This window comes from Monodelphis domestica, chromosome 4 (assembly GCF_027887165.1).
Source record: "Monodelphis domestica isolate mMonDom1 chromosome 4, mMonDom1.pri, whole genome shotgun sequence".
Lineage (NCBI taxonomy): Eukaryota > Metazoa > Chordata > Mammalia > Didelphimorphia > Didelphidae > Monodelphis > Monodelphis domestica.
This window is the reverse complement of record NC_077230.1, coordinates 425,274,887-425,287,872: the sequence shown is the minus strand read 5'-3', so window position 1 is coordinate 425,287,872 and position 12,986 is coordinate 425,274,887. Positions and strand designations below refer to the sequence as shown.

The 12,986-nt window shown below is 39.6% G+C and overlaps 1 protein-coding gene and 1 long non-coding RNA gene across 2 annotated transcripts in view; one reads left to right on the top strand and one right to left on the bottom strand.

The window, feature by feature from the left end:
- LOC103092368 (uncharacterized) overlaps window positions 1-12,986 on the top strand; it is a 1,666,349-nt gene that overhangs the window by 672,616 nt on the left and 980,747 nt on the right. The window contains exon 62 of the mRNA XM_056825346.1: window positions 5,534-5,809. Within this exon, the coding sequence (XP_056681324.1) occupies window positions 5,534-5,809 (276 nt within the window). The remainder of the gene's footprint in view (window positions 1-5,533; window positions 5,810-12,986) is intronic.
- On the bottom strand, window positions 7,391-9,926 carry LOC130458745 (uncharacterized). Its single transcript, XR_008918153.1, has 2 exons — window positions 9,324-9,926; window positions 7,391-7,738 (listed from the first exon to the last, which is right to left on the bottom strand). It is a non-coding gene; the product is annotated as an uncharacterized LOC130458745 (long non-coding RNA).

The following is a 12,986-nucleotide window of genomic DNA, read 5'->3' as shown; positions in this document are numbered from 1 at the left end:
AGATAAAAGGCTGGCACAAAATCTATTTTGCTTTCAGGTGAATAAAAAGGAGTGGGGGTGCCAATCATGACCTCAAGCTAAGCAAAAATAAAAATAGACTTAAGTTTGAAAAGATAAAAAGTAGACAGCTAGGTGGCTCTATGGATTGATAGTGAGACTTAGAGTCAGGAGGTCCAAGGTTCAAATAAGGGCTAAGACTTCTTAGCTGTGTGACCCTGGAAGTGTCACTTAATCTCCATTGCTTAGCCCTTACAGTTCTGCCTTGGAACCACTATGCAGTGTTGAGACTAAGACTAAAAAAATAAAGGAAGGAAACTACATATTGATAAAAGGTATCTTAGACAATGAAGCAATATCGATGCCAAACCTATATGTACCAAATGTCATAGCATCCAAATGCCTAAAGGAGAAGTTACATGAAATTCAGGAATAAAGAAAACTATACTAGTGGGGACCTCAAATTTTCCATCTCAGAATTGGATACATCTAACAAAAAAAAAAGAAGTTAAGGAAGTGAATTTCAGAAAAGTTAGATATGATAGACCTCTGGAGAAAACTTAAGAAGTACAGAAATAAATATATTTTCTCTCAATAACACATGGCACCTACACAAAAATTGGCAATGTATTAGGTCATACAAACCTCAGAAACAAATGCAGAAAAAGGGAACTATTAAATACATACATAATAAGAATTACATTTAATGAATGGCTACAGAAAAAGTTTAAAAATTATCTGAAACTTAATAATGTAATTCTAAAAGATGGGTAGGTTAAAAAAATCAATTATTTCATTAAAGAGAATGACCCAGGGACAGTTGGATAATTTAGTGGATTAAGATCCAAGTCTAAAGACAGGAGGTGTCCAAAGATCAAATTAGGATTCAGGTACTTTTTTACTGTGGGACTCTGGGCAAGTCACTTAACTCCCATTGCCTAGCACTTACTGGTCTTCTGCCATGTAGCCAATATATAGTATTGATTCTAAAGTTGAAGATAAAGGTTTGAAAAAAATTCTAAAGAAAAAGAGAATAACACAATAGGAGAGAATATACCAACATTTCTGAGATGTAGCTCCAACAGTCCTTAGGGGAAATTTTACCTCTCTAAATACTTACATCAATAAAATAAAGAAAAAGTGTGATTAATGAATGAGGCATGCAACTAGAAAGAATTTTAAAAGAACAAAAATTTTAAAACCAATTAAATACCAAATGGGAAATCCTAAAAGTCACAGGAGAGATTAATGAAGTTGAAAGTAAGAAAATCATTGAACTAATAACTAAGAAAAAGAGCTATTTTGTGAGAAAAACAATAAAATAGATAATTCACTGGTTAGTAATTTTTTTAAGGAAAGACAGAAGAAAACTAAACTACTATTATCTCAAATGATTAGAATGAAGTAATCACCAATGAAGAAATATAAAAGTAATTATTGGAAACTATTTTGCATGATAATAATCCAATAAATCTGACAAAGTAAGTACAATTTGAATGCCATAATGTTTGGTGCATGTATATTTAGGATTGATATTTCTTCAGTGTGTATGAGATTGTGAAAATTGAACCTCTTTTTTTGGAATCCAAAAGCAACCTTTTGATTTTCCTACAAAAAATCTTATATCTGAACCTCTGACTGATCTTTGAGGCGGAGTCCTCTCTTCTCTTGTCTTCCCTGCTAGGAGATGGTGTAGAAGCATTGTGCAGCCATTCCCACCATGGCATGGTTACTGCTGGAGTCTAGTAGATCTGCCCCTTGTCAGGACAGAAGTCTGAGTCTGGCAATCAAAGAGGCTTGGGAAAGGGATGTTATGATGAGCATAAATTGGTACAGAGGGCAGAAAGTCAGACTATTCTGCTGTGAGGGAAATAAAATTAAGTGTGTTCCTCTCAAGGTAAAGCATCCAGCCTTCACCCCTGATTAAGAATGGAATGTGCAAGCAAGTCTGCTTTAGTTTCAAGGACTTCTTGATCCTTTGCTTAATAGATTTAGGAGGCAGGCCTGGCAAATCTGGAAGATTGGAGGCCCCTTGTGCTCCCTGTGTAAGGACATCCTGAACCAACTCAAGAAACAAGGAAGGCAGTAGATAATTTTCATATCTGTAGAAGCTAAGAGAATTAATTTTGAGGACATGGTTCCCTCCCCATAAATTCACTGCTTCCAAGTAGGGGCTAGTGTGGAGCTCATGCTATATATCCTTCTATTTTCTGATTGGGGTAGACTTCACACCTAGCCTGTGTGTCCTTTGCCCTCCTCTGGATCAAGGGAGTCGGGCAGATAATGATGATGATGATGATGTGTGTGTGTGTGTGTGTGTGTGTGTGTGTGTGTGTGTGTGGTCCCCTCCTTATAAATCTCCATAATGTTTATCTTTATGCCCATGCATTACATTTGCCCAGCCTGGCAGGTGCCCTCTCTCATGAGAAAGAAGGAAGAAAATTCTGTCTCTTCTACACTCCCTTTGGGACTCCAGGTTTTTAATTTGAGCAGCCAGGGACTCACATTTATTCCACTCATTTGGATCTAATGACTGACCTGATCTGGCTCTGGTTTGGAGCAGCCTGCTCACAGAGGAGGTAGCCAGGAGAACCAGTCAGCTGGCCACAGGCAGCATGAACTTTTTCTTTCTCTAACCTGCTATTATGATTATAATTTTACTACTTAGAAATAATTATGTTTTAAAATTAAGATATGCTCTGCAGAGAATTTTAATCAAAACTAACTTTGAGCAAAATACTTTTCCAATGTCTCTCTTTTCATTAGATCTGTTTTGCCTTTTGCTTTGTCTGAGATCATGACTGCTACCCTGATGTTTTTAACCTCTGAGGCAGTGTAATAGATTCTGCTGTAGCCCCTTATTTTCACTCAGGGTTAATATGTTTCAAGTGCAATACTTATAAACAACATCTTGTTAGATTCTGTTTCATAATCCATTCTAAGTTATCTGTTTGCATTATGTGCATGCCATTCTCATTCATAGTTATGATTACTAGCCCTGTATGTCCTTCTACCCTATCCCCCCCCCCATTGTCCTTCTAAAAGAAGTTGAAAAAAAAGGAGGAATAATGAATAACTCTGAAAAGAACAATGAAAACCACAGCAGTAAATACTGCTTGAAAGGCAAGCTTGGGCCAGGGAGGAAGACCAGGGCCCTAGAGAAGGTCAAGGAATTGAGGAATCATCTTGATTTCTCTCCCACATTTTGGGACGCAAACTAGGAGAGAGGAGAGTCAGGGGCCACAGAATCCTATCTCCTATCTTTCTGACAAAAAAATAGTAGAGTTCTCAATCAGAATCACCAAGATTCCAATCATAATCCCTACCCCATCTGAAAAAGAAGCCATTACCTCCTCTGAAGAGTTGATCTGCAGGGGTAGTTGGGTAACTCAGTGGATTGAGAGCCTGGCTGTAGAACAGGAAATCTTGGGTTCAAATCTTGCCTCAGACACTTCTTAGCTGTGTGACCTTGAGCTAGTTACTTAACCCCCATTGCCTGGCCCTTCTGCCTTGGAAACAATACAGAGTATTGATTCTAATGCAGGAGGTAAGGGTTTTTAAAAAAGAGTTGTTCTGTGATAGACAAGAGATAAAAGGGTACCTGAATGTTGCTGTAAGGAGAAAAGAGACTGACACATTAGGAAATAGTCCCTCCCTGATCAATGTAACCACTGAGCATCCCCTGGCAGGGGCATCAAACCCATTATAACACAAGTCCTTGGAGAAACGTCTCCCCTCCCCCTCAAGTCTTCTCTTCTTTGGGCTAAGTATCTCTAGTGCCCTCATTTGATCCTTCAATTAAATAAGTGTGTGCTCATGTCTCTTCTCTGCTCATGACTCTCTATTGCCTACAGACTATCCTTGAGTGTTCTTAGTCTGGCATTAAACCTTATCCCTTATGAAATGGCATCAGACCTTTCAGATACTTCTGGCCATGCATTGTGTGCTCAGACAGCCTGGGTCTGCCTTTGGTACCCAGACTCGTACTCTGTACTTTTCTTCCTCTGAACCTTCATTCAGGCTATTCTCAGAATTTATGCAGAACTTCTATATATGGTCTCATTTGAGCCAACAGCACTAGGAGGGAGAGATTATTTTACCCATTTAACTGATAAGAAGACTGAGACACAGATAGGGACTTGCTAGTAAGTCATACAGCCAGTAACATTTTGAGACAGAATTTGAACTCAGGTCTTTCTCCCTCTTAGTCCAATAATATTCATTATGTCATGTCAGGCATTGGATCCACTGATGCTGCCAAAACACCTTCCAAAAAGTCCATGGCCTTCTTGCCCAGGAGAATGCTCACTGTTTCTTCATATTCTCCCCCCCCACTTCAAAAGGTGGCTATCTGACCTCAGATTTGTCACCTTCCTGACCAGTCCCACTTGGCTTTACTGGATAAAAAATGGCTCATTCTTCTTCACCTTAAATTTTCCAACAGAGTCCCGGGGATGGAGTGCAAGGTCTACCAAAATAACAAGAATAAAGGTCAAGGAAGCTGAAATATTTCTAACTTATTCCTATCAATTTGGAAATTAATTTTAAGACAGTTGGCCATAGATCACCCAGGAAGGAAACCTGGTGATCCTCCTGGATGTTCCCCAGGGATTGTTCTGGCACACACACCTGTGTCAGTGACAAGGCCTACCTGCCAACTAGAGATAAGGAAAGGGCTCTCCTTGGGCCATGAAGGCTGAGGGAAAATTAGTCCCCATTGGCTTAGATTCCCAGCATAAAGCTATATCTGAGCTTGAATATCACCTTCAACATTCTCATTCTCATGTTGGAGGGCAGGAAACACCTAAGGAAAGGGAAGAGACCAAAGCAGAGAATTTCAGAATCTTCTGTAAAGGGTATGAACTGCTTCTTGGGGACAAATCACAGTCCTAGGCATTAGAGATGTTATTGTGGGTTTGAAATCTCCAGACTTGAACCAGGTCTCACCTGACTCCCAGTCTGAGGCTCTTCTTTTTGTACCCTGCTACTAAGTGATCTATTCCCACTCTCTGCCTTTCCTTTTCTCTCCTCTTTAGAGTTAAAGTAATGTTTCCTTTTCTAAACACAATCTCCCTCTGGTCTGTGCCTAGTCCATTCACGCCAGCCTCTCCCAATATCCTTATCAAGCCGTCAAGGTAAGGAACCCTGGCTTCTGGAAGTCCAGGCCAAGGAATCATAAACTCTCATTGGTTCTTCCAAGCTAGAGAGGCCTAAAATCCAAATAAAAGTGCTCTATTAATGGCTATGCCATCCCCAGTCCTGCTTGCCTCAGACCAGAAAGATTGAACACCAGGGTCTTGGACTCCATGTGAATGTCTTTGTCAGCCAAAAGAACTGAAGATGAACTTTTCCTAAGGCCTGGAATTAAGACCTGTACCAGAGAAAGGGGGGGGTCTTTGCTATTAAAATCACAGGTTCTTGGTCTCTGGCCTCCAGCCTTACCAAGAACTTAGAGAGGCCACTTCAAAACAAGTTATTTGATTATAATGTACGAAAAAGGACCAACACAGTCATTTTTTGTCTATTCTCTGCACAGCGCCACTGTCCAAACCTACCATTGTCACCTCCAACATTACTGCAGTGGAGACCAAGGACTTCTCAATGACATGCCAGGCTACAGGTCAAATTCACGCTTACCGGTGGTTCATAAATGGAGTTGCCCCAGCTGGTAGCAGGATACAGCTGTCCCCGGATAAGAAGATACTCACTATCCCCAATCTCACAAGAAGGGATAACAAAGGGCCATATGTGTGTGAAATCGAGAACCCATTGTTTAGCAATAGGAGTGATCCATTCACACTGGATGTTGCCTGTGAGTATATTTGTTCTTCCTATATGGTGCCTGCTTATAGGCTGGTGGTGTGTTCCCAGAGGCCAGGCTAATTCAGTCACTTCTCTGAGAGCTAAAGAAATACTCTCTGAGGTTCCCATCCTCGTTTAACTTTAGTGAGCCCAGATTGGCCTTGCCATGCTTTCTGGTGGAGGGTGGCCAGCCAGGGTGATGAACTGGAGAAAGCCTTAAGATCTTCCAAGTTCAGCTCTTAACTGGAAAAGTAGAGGAACAGTTGTGAATTTTCCAGATCAAAGGAGCATCAGGGAGACACAGTGATTCCTGGTGATGGGTTACAGACTAGGAGATGCCCCTTGTTTCTAATGTAATTTCAATATGGAATCCTTCTCTTTCTTCCAGATGGCCCAGATATCGCCATGATTGTCCGTACACAGGATGTGTACCCTACTGGGGCAAATATTACCTTGAGCTGTTCTGCTATTTCTAACCCACCAGTACAATTCACTTGGTTACAGAATGGACAACCAGTCAGCAACTCAGCCACATTTTCTTTTATTGCATCCCTGAATCGTGCTGGAACCTATACCTGTATTGCATCTAACTCATTCACTGGCTTGGCATGCACTGCAAACAAGACTCTTATAATCTATGGTGAGTATCTGGATTGGACCCCATTGGGCTTTATCTTTTCCTGGTATGATAGACATAAGTACATTTAACCCCCTGGTCCCATGGAACAATGCATTGTGTTAGAAAGAGCCCTGATCTCAGAATCATGAAACTTGTATTGAATCCTTCCTTTTCTGTCTACTCTCTGTGTAGTAAATATGTCTTCTCTGTTCACAGCCTCATTTTCTTCATCTGGAATAATGAATAATAATTGTTCCTTTTATAATAGGATTCTATGTGGAGAATGTCCTTTTAACTGTGAACTTTAAAATGACTCCACCCTACCTAGACAGTACTTTAGGGGAATAAAAAGTTGTAATCTCCTGATTGAACAATGAAGGTACTTAGTTCTCACCTTATAGTGAAGCTATAACGTTAAGCTAAGTCTATTTTTAGACCTTAATACAAAAAGATTTTAAGTACCAATGAAGGTTAAATTAAGCACAAAAAGGTCAAGTAATTAACAAAAGGTGAACATAAAAAAGAAATATTAAGTAACTCAAAAATCTAATCAAAGAAGATGAAAACTAGAAGTATGGGAAGTCCTGGAGAAAGCCTTTGATGTGATTGGTAGATGTGAAAATTTAGAGGAGGAGCCACAAGGTTGATAAGGTCCATATGAGCAGCCTGGGGTTCAGTTCAGGGGTGGAACTCAGCCTGGAGGAGCTTCCTCAGACAGTTTCCTTGAGACAGTCTTGTGGTGACTTGGGTAAGACTGACTTCCTTTCCCTTGGGCTCAGGGAGGCCACTTTGGCCAAGGCCTTTAACTCCTGACTGGCTCAGCCTGAGCTGGAGCAGATTAAATTAAATTTCCTCCCTCTCTCTCTCTCTCTCTCTCTCTCTCTCTCTCTCTCTCTCTCTCTCTCTCTCTCTCTCTCTCTCTCTCTCTCTTTTCTCCTTAATTCGTTCTCTCTATATTAATTAAAATCATCATAATTTCTTTGGTATTTTATTATATGGGATTTTCCCTGGTGACAAAATTAATTTAGATTTTAAGTCAAAATGATAAAATTATCCTAACATTACATGGTAAGCACAAAAAATGTGAGTTGTTGTCATCATCCTTGTTATTGATATTGTATTATTCTCTTCTGTCCCAGTGACATCAACCTTCTTTGTCTCTCAACTTCTAGGACTGCAGGTTCAATGACTGCCCCATAATCTTTACTTCAGTCCATTTCCCTTGGTGTTGTGGACCTACAGAATGTTTCCAGTCTTGGTTGGAGTATAAGCTATGTTCATGCAATGGGGCTGGCCTTGATCCCCTTTGGCAGGGAAATTCTGGAGATGGAAAGGAGAATGTATATTTTGTCTCCTTTCACACATTGAAATTCACCATTGCACCTATATTTTTCCTCTTTGTGGCATAAAATGTCACATAGAAGCATGTCTGTTATGAAACCTGGTTCTCATCTATTGGCTTTAGCATCCAGTAACTTGGTCCACAGTAGAATTCCTGCTTCCCAATTAATTCACTGGTCAGATTTCTCATGTACAGATGACAGACCCTCCACTCCCATAATCACATTAATGTACAGCAGGACCATAGAGAGATCATCTCTGGCCTTAGTTTCCTTTTATTTCATAAAGATTTATTGTTACAAACCTTAGGAGTATCCCAACTTCCTCTCCATAACTCTGGGGATGTTCTGAATAGAGAGCAGTGGGGAGAGATAGAATTGTGAAGTGGGGAAGTGACCTTGGGAAAGTCAGACACCAACAACATATACTTTAGAGTAGGGGAGATTTTTTATTGGCCTCAATCTGTACATAAGAATGCTTAAAGCACAAATTTTAATTTATTAATGAAATTATCTGTGTGTTATTTTGTTTTGTTAACTATTTCCCAATTACCTTTTTACCTGGTTCAGGCAGCATCTTGGAATGTTGCAGGCTATATATTTGACACCTGTGGTTGAAAAGAGCTTTTTCTTAATTTAATTTTTTCCAATTAACCAAAATCTATTTCCTGTCCCCCATCTACATTCTACCACTAATGAATAAGAAAATCTTTGGGATAAGTATGGTTTCTAACTGCCTGAAGCCATAAATTAATATATTCTTAGGTGGATACCTGCGAAGCAGAGTTAGAAACTGAGGAAAAATGGGTGAAGGGGATATAGAAAAAGAGGGAATATAATAAAGGAAGAAAGACTCAGAGACAAGGCTTAAAGAGCTTGGGATCCAGCTTGTGTGCCCCTCTGATGGTGATAGACAGAGAGTGACCTACATATGTCCTCAATCTTTTATTGGAGGATCAAAGAATGGGGAATGGGAGGTAGCTAATGTTCATGTGACAAGGCATAAGACTTAACATTGGCTCACTTGATAACCACAAGATCAAAGAGGAGTAGATTAACTCAGCATATGACCTTGTATGGAATATGGTCTGGCAAGGTGAGAACTAGGACAATGTGGCAGCCTACCCAGGAATTCTTCTGACCTTTGGGATGTAGATTTGGAGAGTGGTCAGAATTAATAGAGTACCTATTAAATACAATGATCAAGAAGTACTATGCCTATGAATCCCATACATGAGCACATAGGTTGCAATATTAATACATCAATAATAGTTTCAAGATTAAAATACACCTATGATGTCACATAGACAATCAAGGAAAACTAATTCCCAATCTCAAAAAATATCTGTTGCAACATACACCATGAATCCATCCCATTTCTGAAATGTGGCAGCTGATTTCATAGGAAGTCTGTAGGTTTTTGTAGAAAGTGAGTAACCCATTATCATGGGTTTTCTGCAATCCTTGTTAGCCACTGCATTGATCAGAGGTCCCAAGTTTTTCAAAGCTGTTTGCCTTCATAACACTGTAGTTATTGTATAAATTACCCTCTTGCTTCTACTCACTTCATTCTGCATCAGTTCAGACAAATCTTCTGAAGTTTCTGTTCTTGAACTCTTTCTGTTCAATGTTCCTATGAGTGACTTGGATAAAATGAAATAATATATGTAAAGAGCTTTGTAAATGATTACCACTAATATTCTACTAATCCTACAGGCAAGCAGAAAGCATAATTTTGAAACTGGAAGGAAAATAGAAAGAAAGAAAAAATTGGGAGGATAGGGATGGTAAAAGCTGATAGGATATAGAAGTAGCTCAGGAAGCTAGCACTGTAGATGGAATGTTGTAAGATGAATGTTACTGGGGATTGATATCAGGTCCTATCCTTGAATATAAAACGTCCAAATTACCAAAAAGCATTGGCCTTGATGGGGCAGTGACTGGTTCCCATTCCATTTAAAAAAGTTGAATTCATGGGGGATGGTTAATTTAAAAGGGAGACATTGGAGATAGACTTTTAATGCCATGTTAGATTGCATAATGAGACCTTGGGTATGATTGAGAGATCAACAAATTTATTATCATTTTTAACGGTAACAGGCAGTTGAAAAAACATAATGCAAAATAAATTTAACCCTTACCTATCAGACTTAGGGTCAATACTATGCAATGGAGGTTAAGTGAGTGTCCCAGGGTCATATAGGGAGGAATTATTTGAGGTCAGATTTGATCCCAGAACCTCTGATCTCTAGGCCTGGCTCTCAATACACTGAGCTACACAACTACCCCAACAACTAATGCTGTCTTAAGTGATGCATATCTACTTCCAAGAATAAGGATATAGCTGTCCTTCTGTACTATAAGATGGCACTTGGATTATTGTATTTGGTTCTAGATAACACAATTTACAATGGGCAACAGTGAACTGGGGAGTGTTCAGCCAGATTGGTGAAGGGGTCTGGAGTCTCTGAAGATCAATTATGGGAACTACATATTAGAAAAAGGAATAAAAGCATTGGGGAGAGGCCTGATAGCAATTTTCTAGACTCTTATGTGGAAGAGGAATTAGAAGTGTTCTGTGTGGCCTCAGAGGGCTGAACTAGAATAGAGGCAAATGGTGATGGAAAGCAAAACCCTTATGTGTGAGGAGAAATTCTTTATGAAGTCATTATTAAGTCAAGTCCAACTCTTCCTGACTCCCTTCCTTAGCAGGGATCCTGGAGGGGTTTGCCATTTCCTTGTCCAGCTCATTTTACAGATGAGGAAACTTGGGCAAATACGGTGAAGCGATTTTCCCAGCATCACACAGCTAGTGAGTGTCTGAGACCAGATTTGAACTCAGAAAGATGAGTTTCCTGACTCCAGTCTGCATCCACTATATCTCCTAGGTGTCATTTAATCATTAATTAGAGCTTAATCCCCAAACCTAGCTTTATTGGTGGAAAAAGCAAAAGTTATGCTTGCTTCCCTTCCCCTATACTTAACTATTTCTCACCAACGCAAAGTTTTCTGCAGTGAGGTTGTAGCTTTGGTCAGTCTTGATTACTGGTTCTGGTCAGCATCTTGGTGTTTTTCAGCCAATCTAACTCAGCTACTAACACTTATTTAAGAATAGTTTAGGGAGAGTAAAATGTGAAGAAACTGAACAAAATGAAAGTATGTGTCAAACTTTTGTGGTCCCCTCATGGCAACAATTAAAATTAAATTATGAGGCTGGTAGTAGCTTGAGTAGTTTTATTACATCAAAGTAGTGTTAGGAAACATAGGGAAATGTAGGAAAGTAGGTCGTGAGTTGATTAGCTGAATATTCTATTTACCATTTGTTGTATTGCAGCTAACCACCTACAACTAAGAAAGAGGGAGATACAGGGAGAGAAAGAGACAGAGACACAGAGACACACAAAGAGAGAGAGACAGACAAAGCGAGCAGGAGTAGTTCCTTGGTCTAACCTTATAAGCAGTTTTCTCCACCTACTCTTTCTCCCCCCATCACATCTCAGGAACCAATCATAGTTCCTTAGTTTGCCTGGCAATGCCCAGGGGGGCAGTTCCTATGGAATAAGTTTTCCCTCTCCTTGGTTTCAACTTCCTTTCTCTGATAGTTTGTTTATACTTGCACATGTCAATGGTAAATGATCTCCAGGTCACTGACTGATGCTATCAAACAAAGAGACATAATTGGGAGGGAAATTCCTTTTACATACTGTGAAGGTTAAATTGTAATCCTCTTATTGTAACAATGAAGGCACTTACCTCTTCCTTTATTGTGCAGATTAAATTGTAATCCCCTGTCTATTTTTAGATTTTAATCCCCAAAATGTAAACCCAGTACTTAAAGTAGATCTACCTGGTTTAACCACAATAAGGTGTGAACTAACCACAAAAAGTGTGAATACCCATTTTATACATTGAGTGGGAGGTCTCTGACCCATGTGTCAAAAAGTGGGAAGTCCTAGAAAGGAGTGTTAGGGGAGGTGACACAAGAGAAAAAGGTATTTAAATAGTGGAAATAGAGACACACAGGATAATCAGTCATTCAGAGTTGGACTGGAAGACAGTTACTTGGACTTAGATTGAAGATAGTTATTATGAGGTGGAGCGAAGACAGATACTTGAGGAGAGACTGGAAGACAGATACTCGGACTTAGAGTCAAGATACTTGGTTGTAGAACTGGACCCTTGGAGGAGCTCGTACAGGAGACCTCAGACTGTTTTCCATTTAGACAGTCACTGTGGTGAGTGTAAATGGCTGACTTCCTTCCTTGCCCTTTCTGGAGGTGTGAACCTCCAAGAAAGGCCCATTGTCTTGATACTCCTTTCCCCTGACTTGTGCCTTAGAATTTCTAATTGGTTCAGAGGAAACAGGAGCTTTCTTTCTGTCTCTCTCTTTTTCTCTGTCTCTGTCTCTGTCTCTGTCTCTGTTTCTCTCTCTCTCTCTCTCTCTCTCTCTCTCTCTCTCTCTCTCTCTCTCTCTCTATTTCTCTCTCTCTGTCTCTCTCTGTGTTGCTGTCTCTCTCTTTTCCTTAATTTCTTCCCTCTAATGTAAAATAAACTACCATAAATTCCATTTTACTTTAGTAATTCATTTTGGGATTTAGTAATTAAATCCCTGGTGACTACCAATTAAATATTCAGTCCAACCATATAAAGTTAATAATACTAAGTATCTCTTTACCTTTCTCCTACTTTTCCCTCTCTTTACTACTACTACTAGTACTGTCACTTAATAAAGTTATCAAACTCCAAATAGCCTCACAATTTAAAATATTACACAACCTTGTGAGAAACTAAGTGAAGGAAAAGACTCCTGAGATACATCCAGACACCATAGATGAGTGGAGTAGGAGAAAAATAGTGCATATGGCTGAAGAGTTAACTTTGAATTAGTTGTATGTGAGAGATCTGGCTTGATGAGGGAAGGGGAAAGAAACCTAGGTACATGAGAAGAAATCTTGAAATTTAAGAAGCTCCAAAGACAAGACTTTAACTTCTCTCTAAGTATCCCTTCTTTCTCAAGTAACTCAGTTACTGTGATTGAGAACTCAGCCAAATCATGTCGGATATTTATTCATGGTCAAATGCTATAACCTTACAGAGCACAAATCCTTAGTATCCAATCCCTGTAAATAAAGTCAGAGAGCAAACTAGGTTCTCCTAGTGGCCCCATTTCTCTGAAAGACTCCTCCAGTCTCCATTTCTGTGCCTTTCCCCCTTGGGACCCATTGACT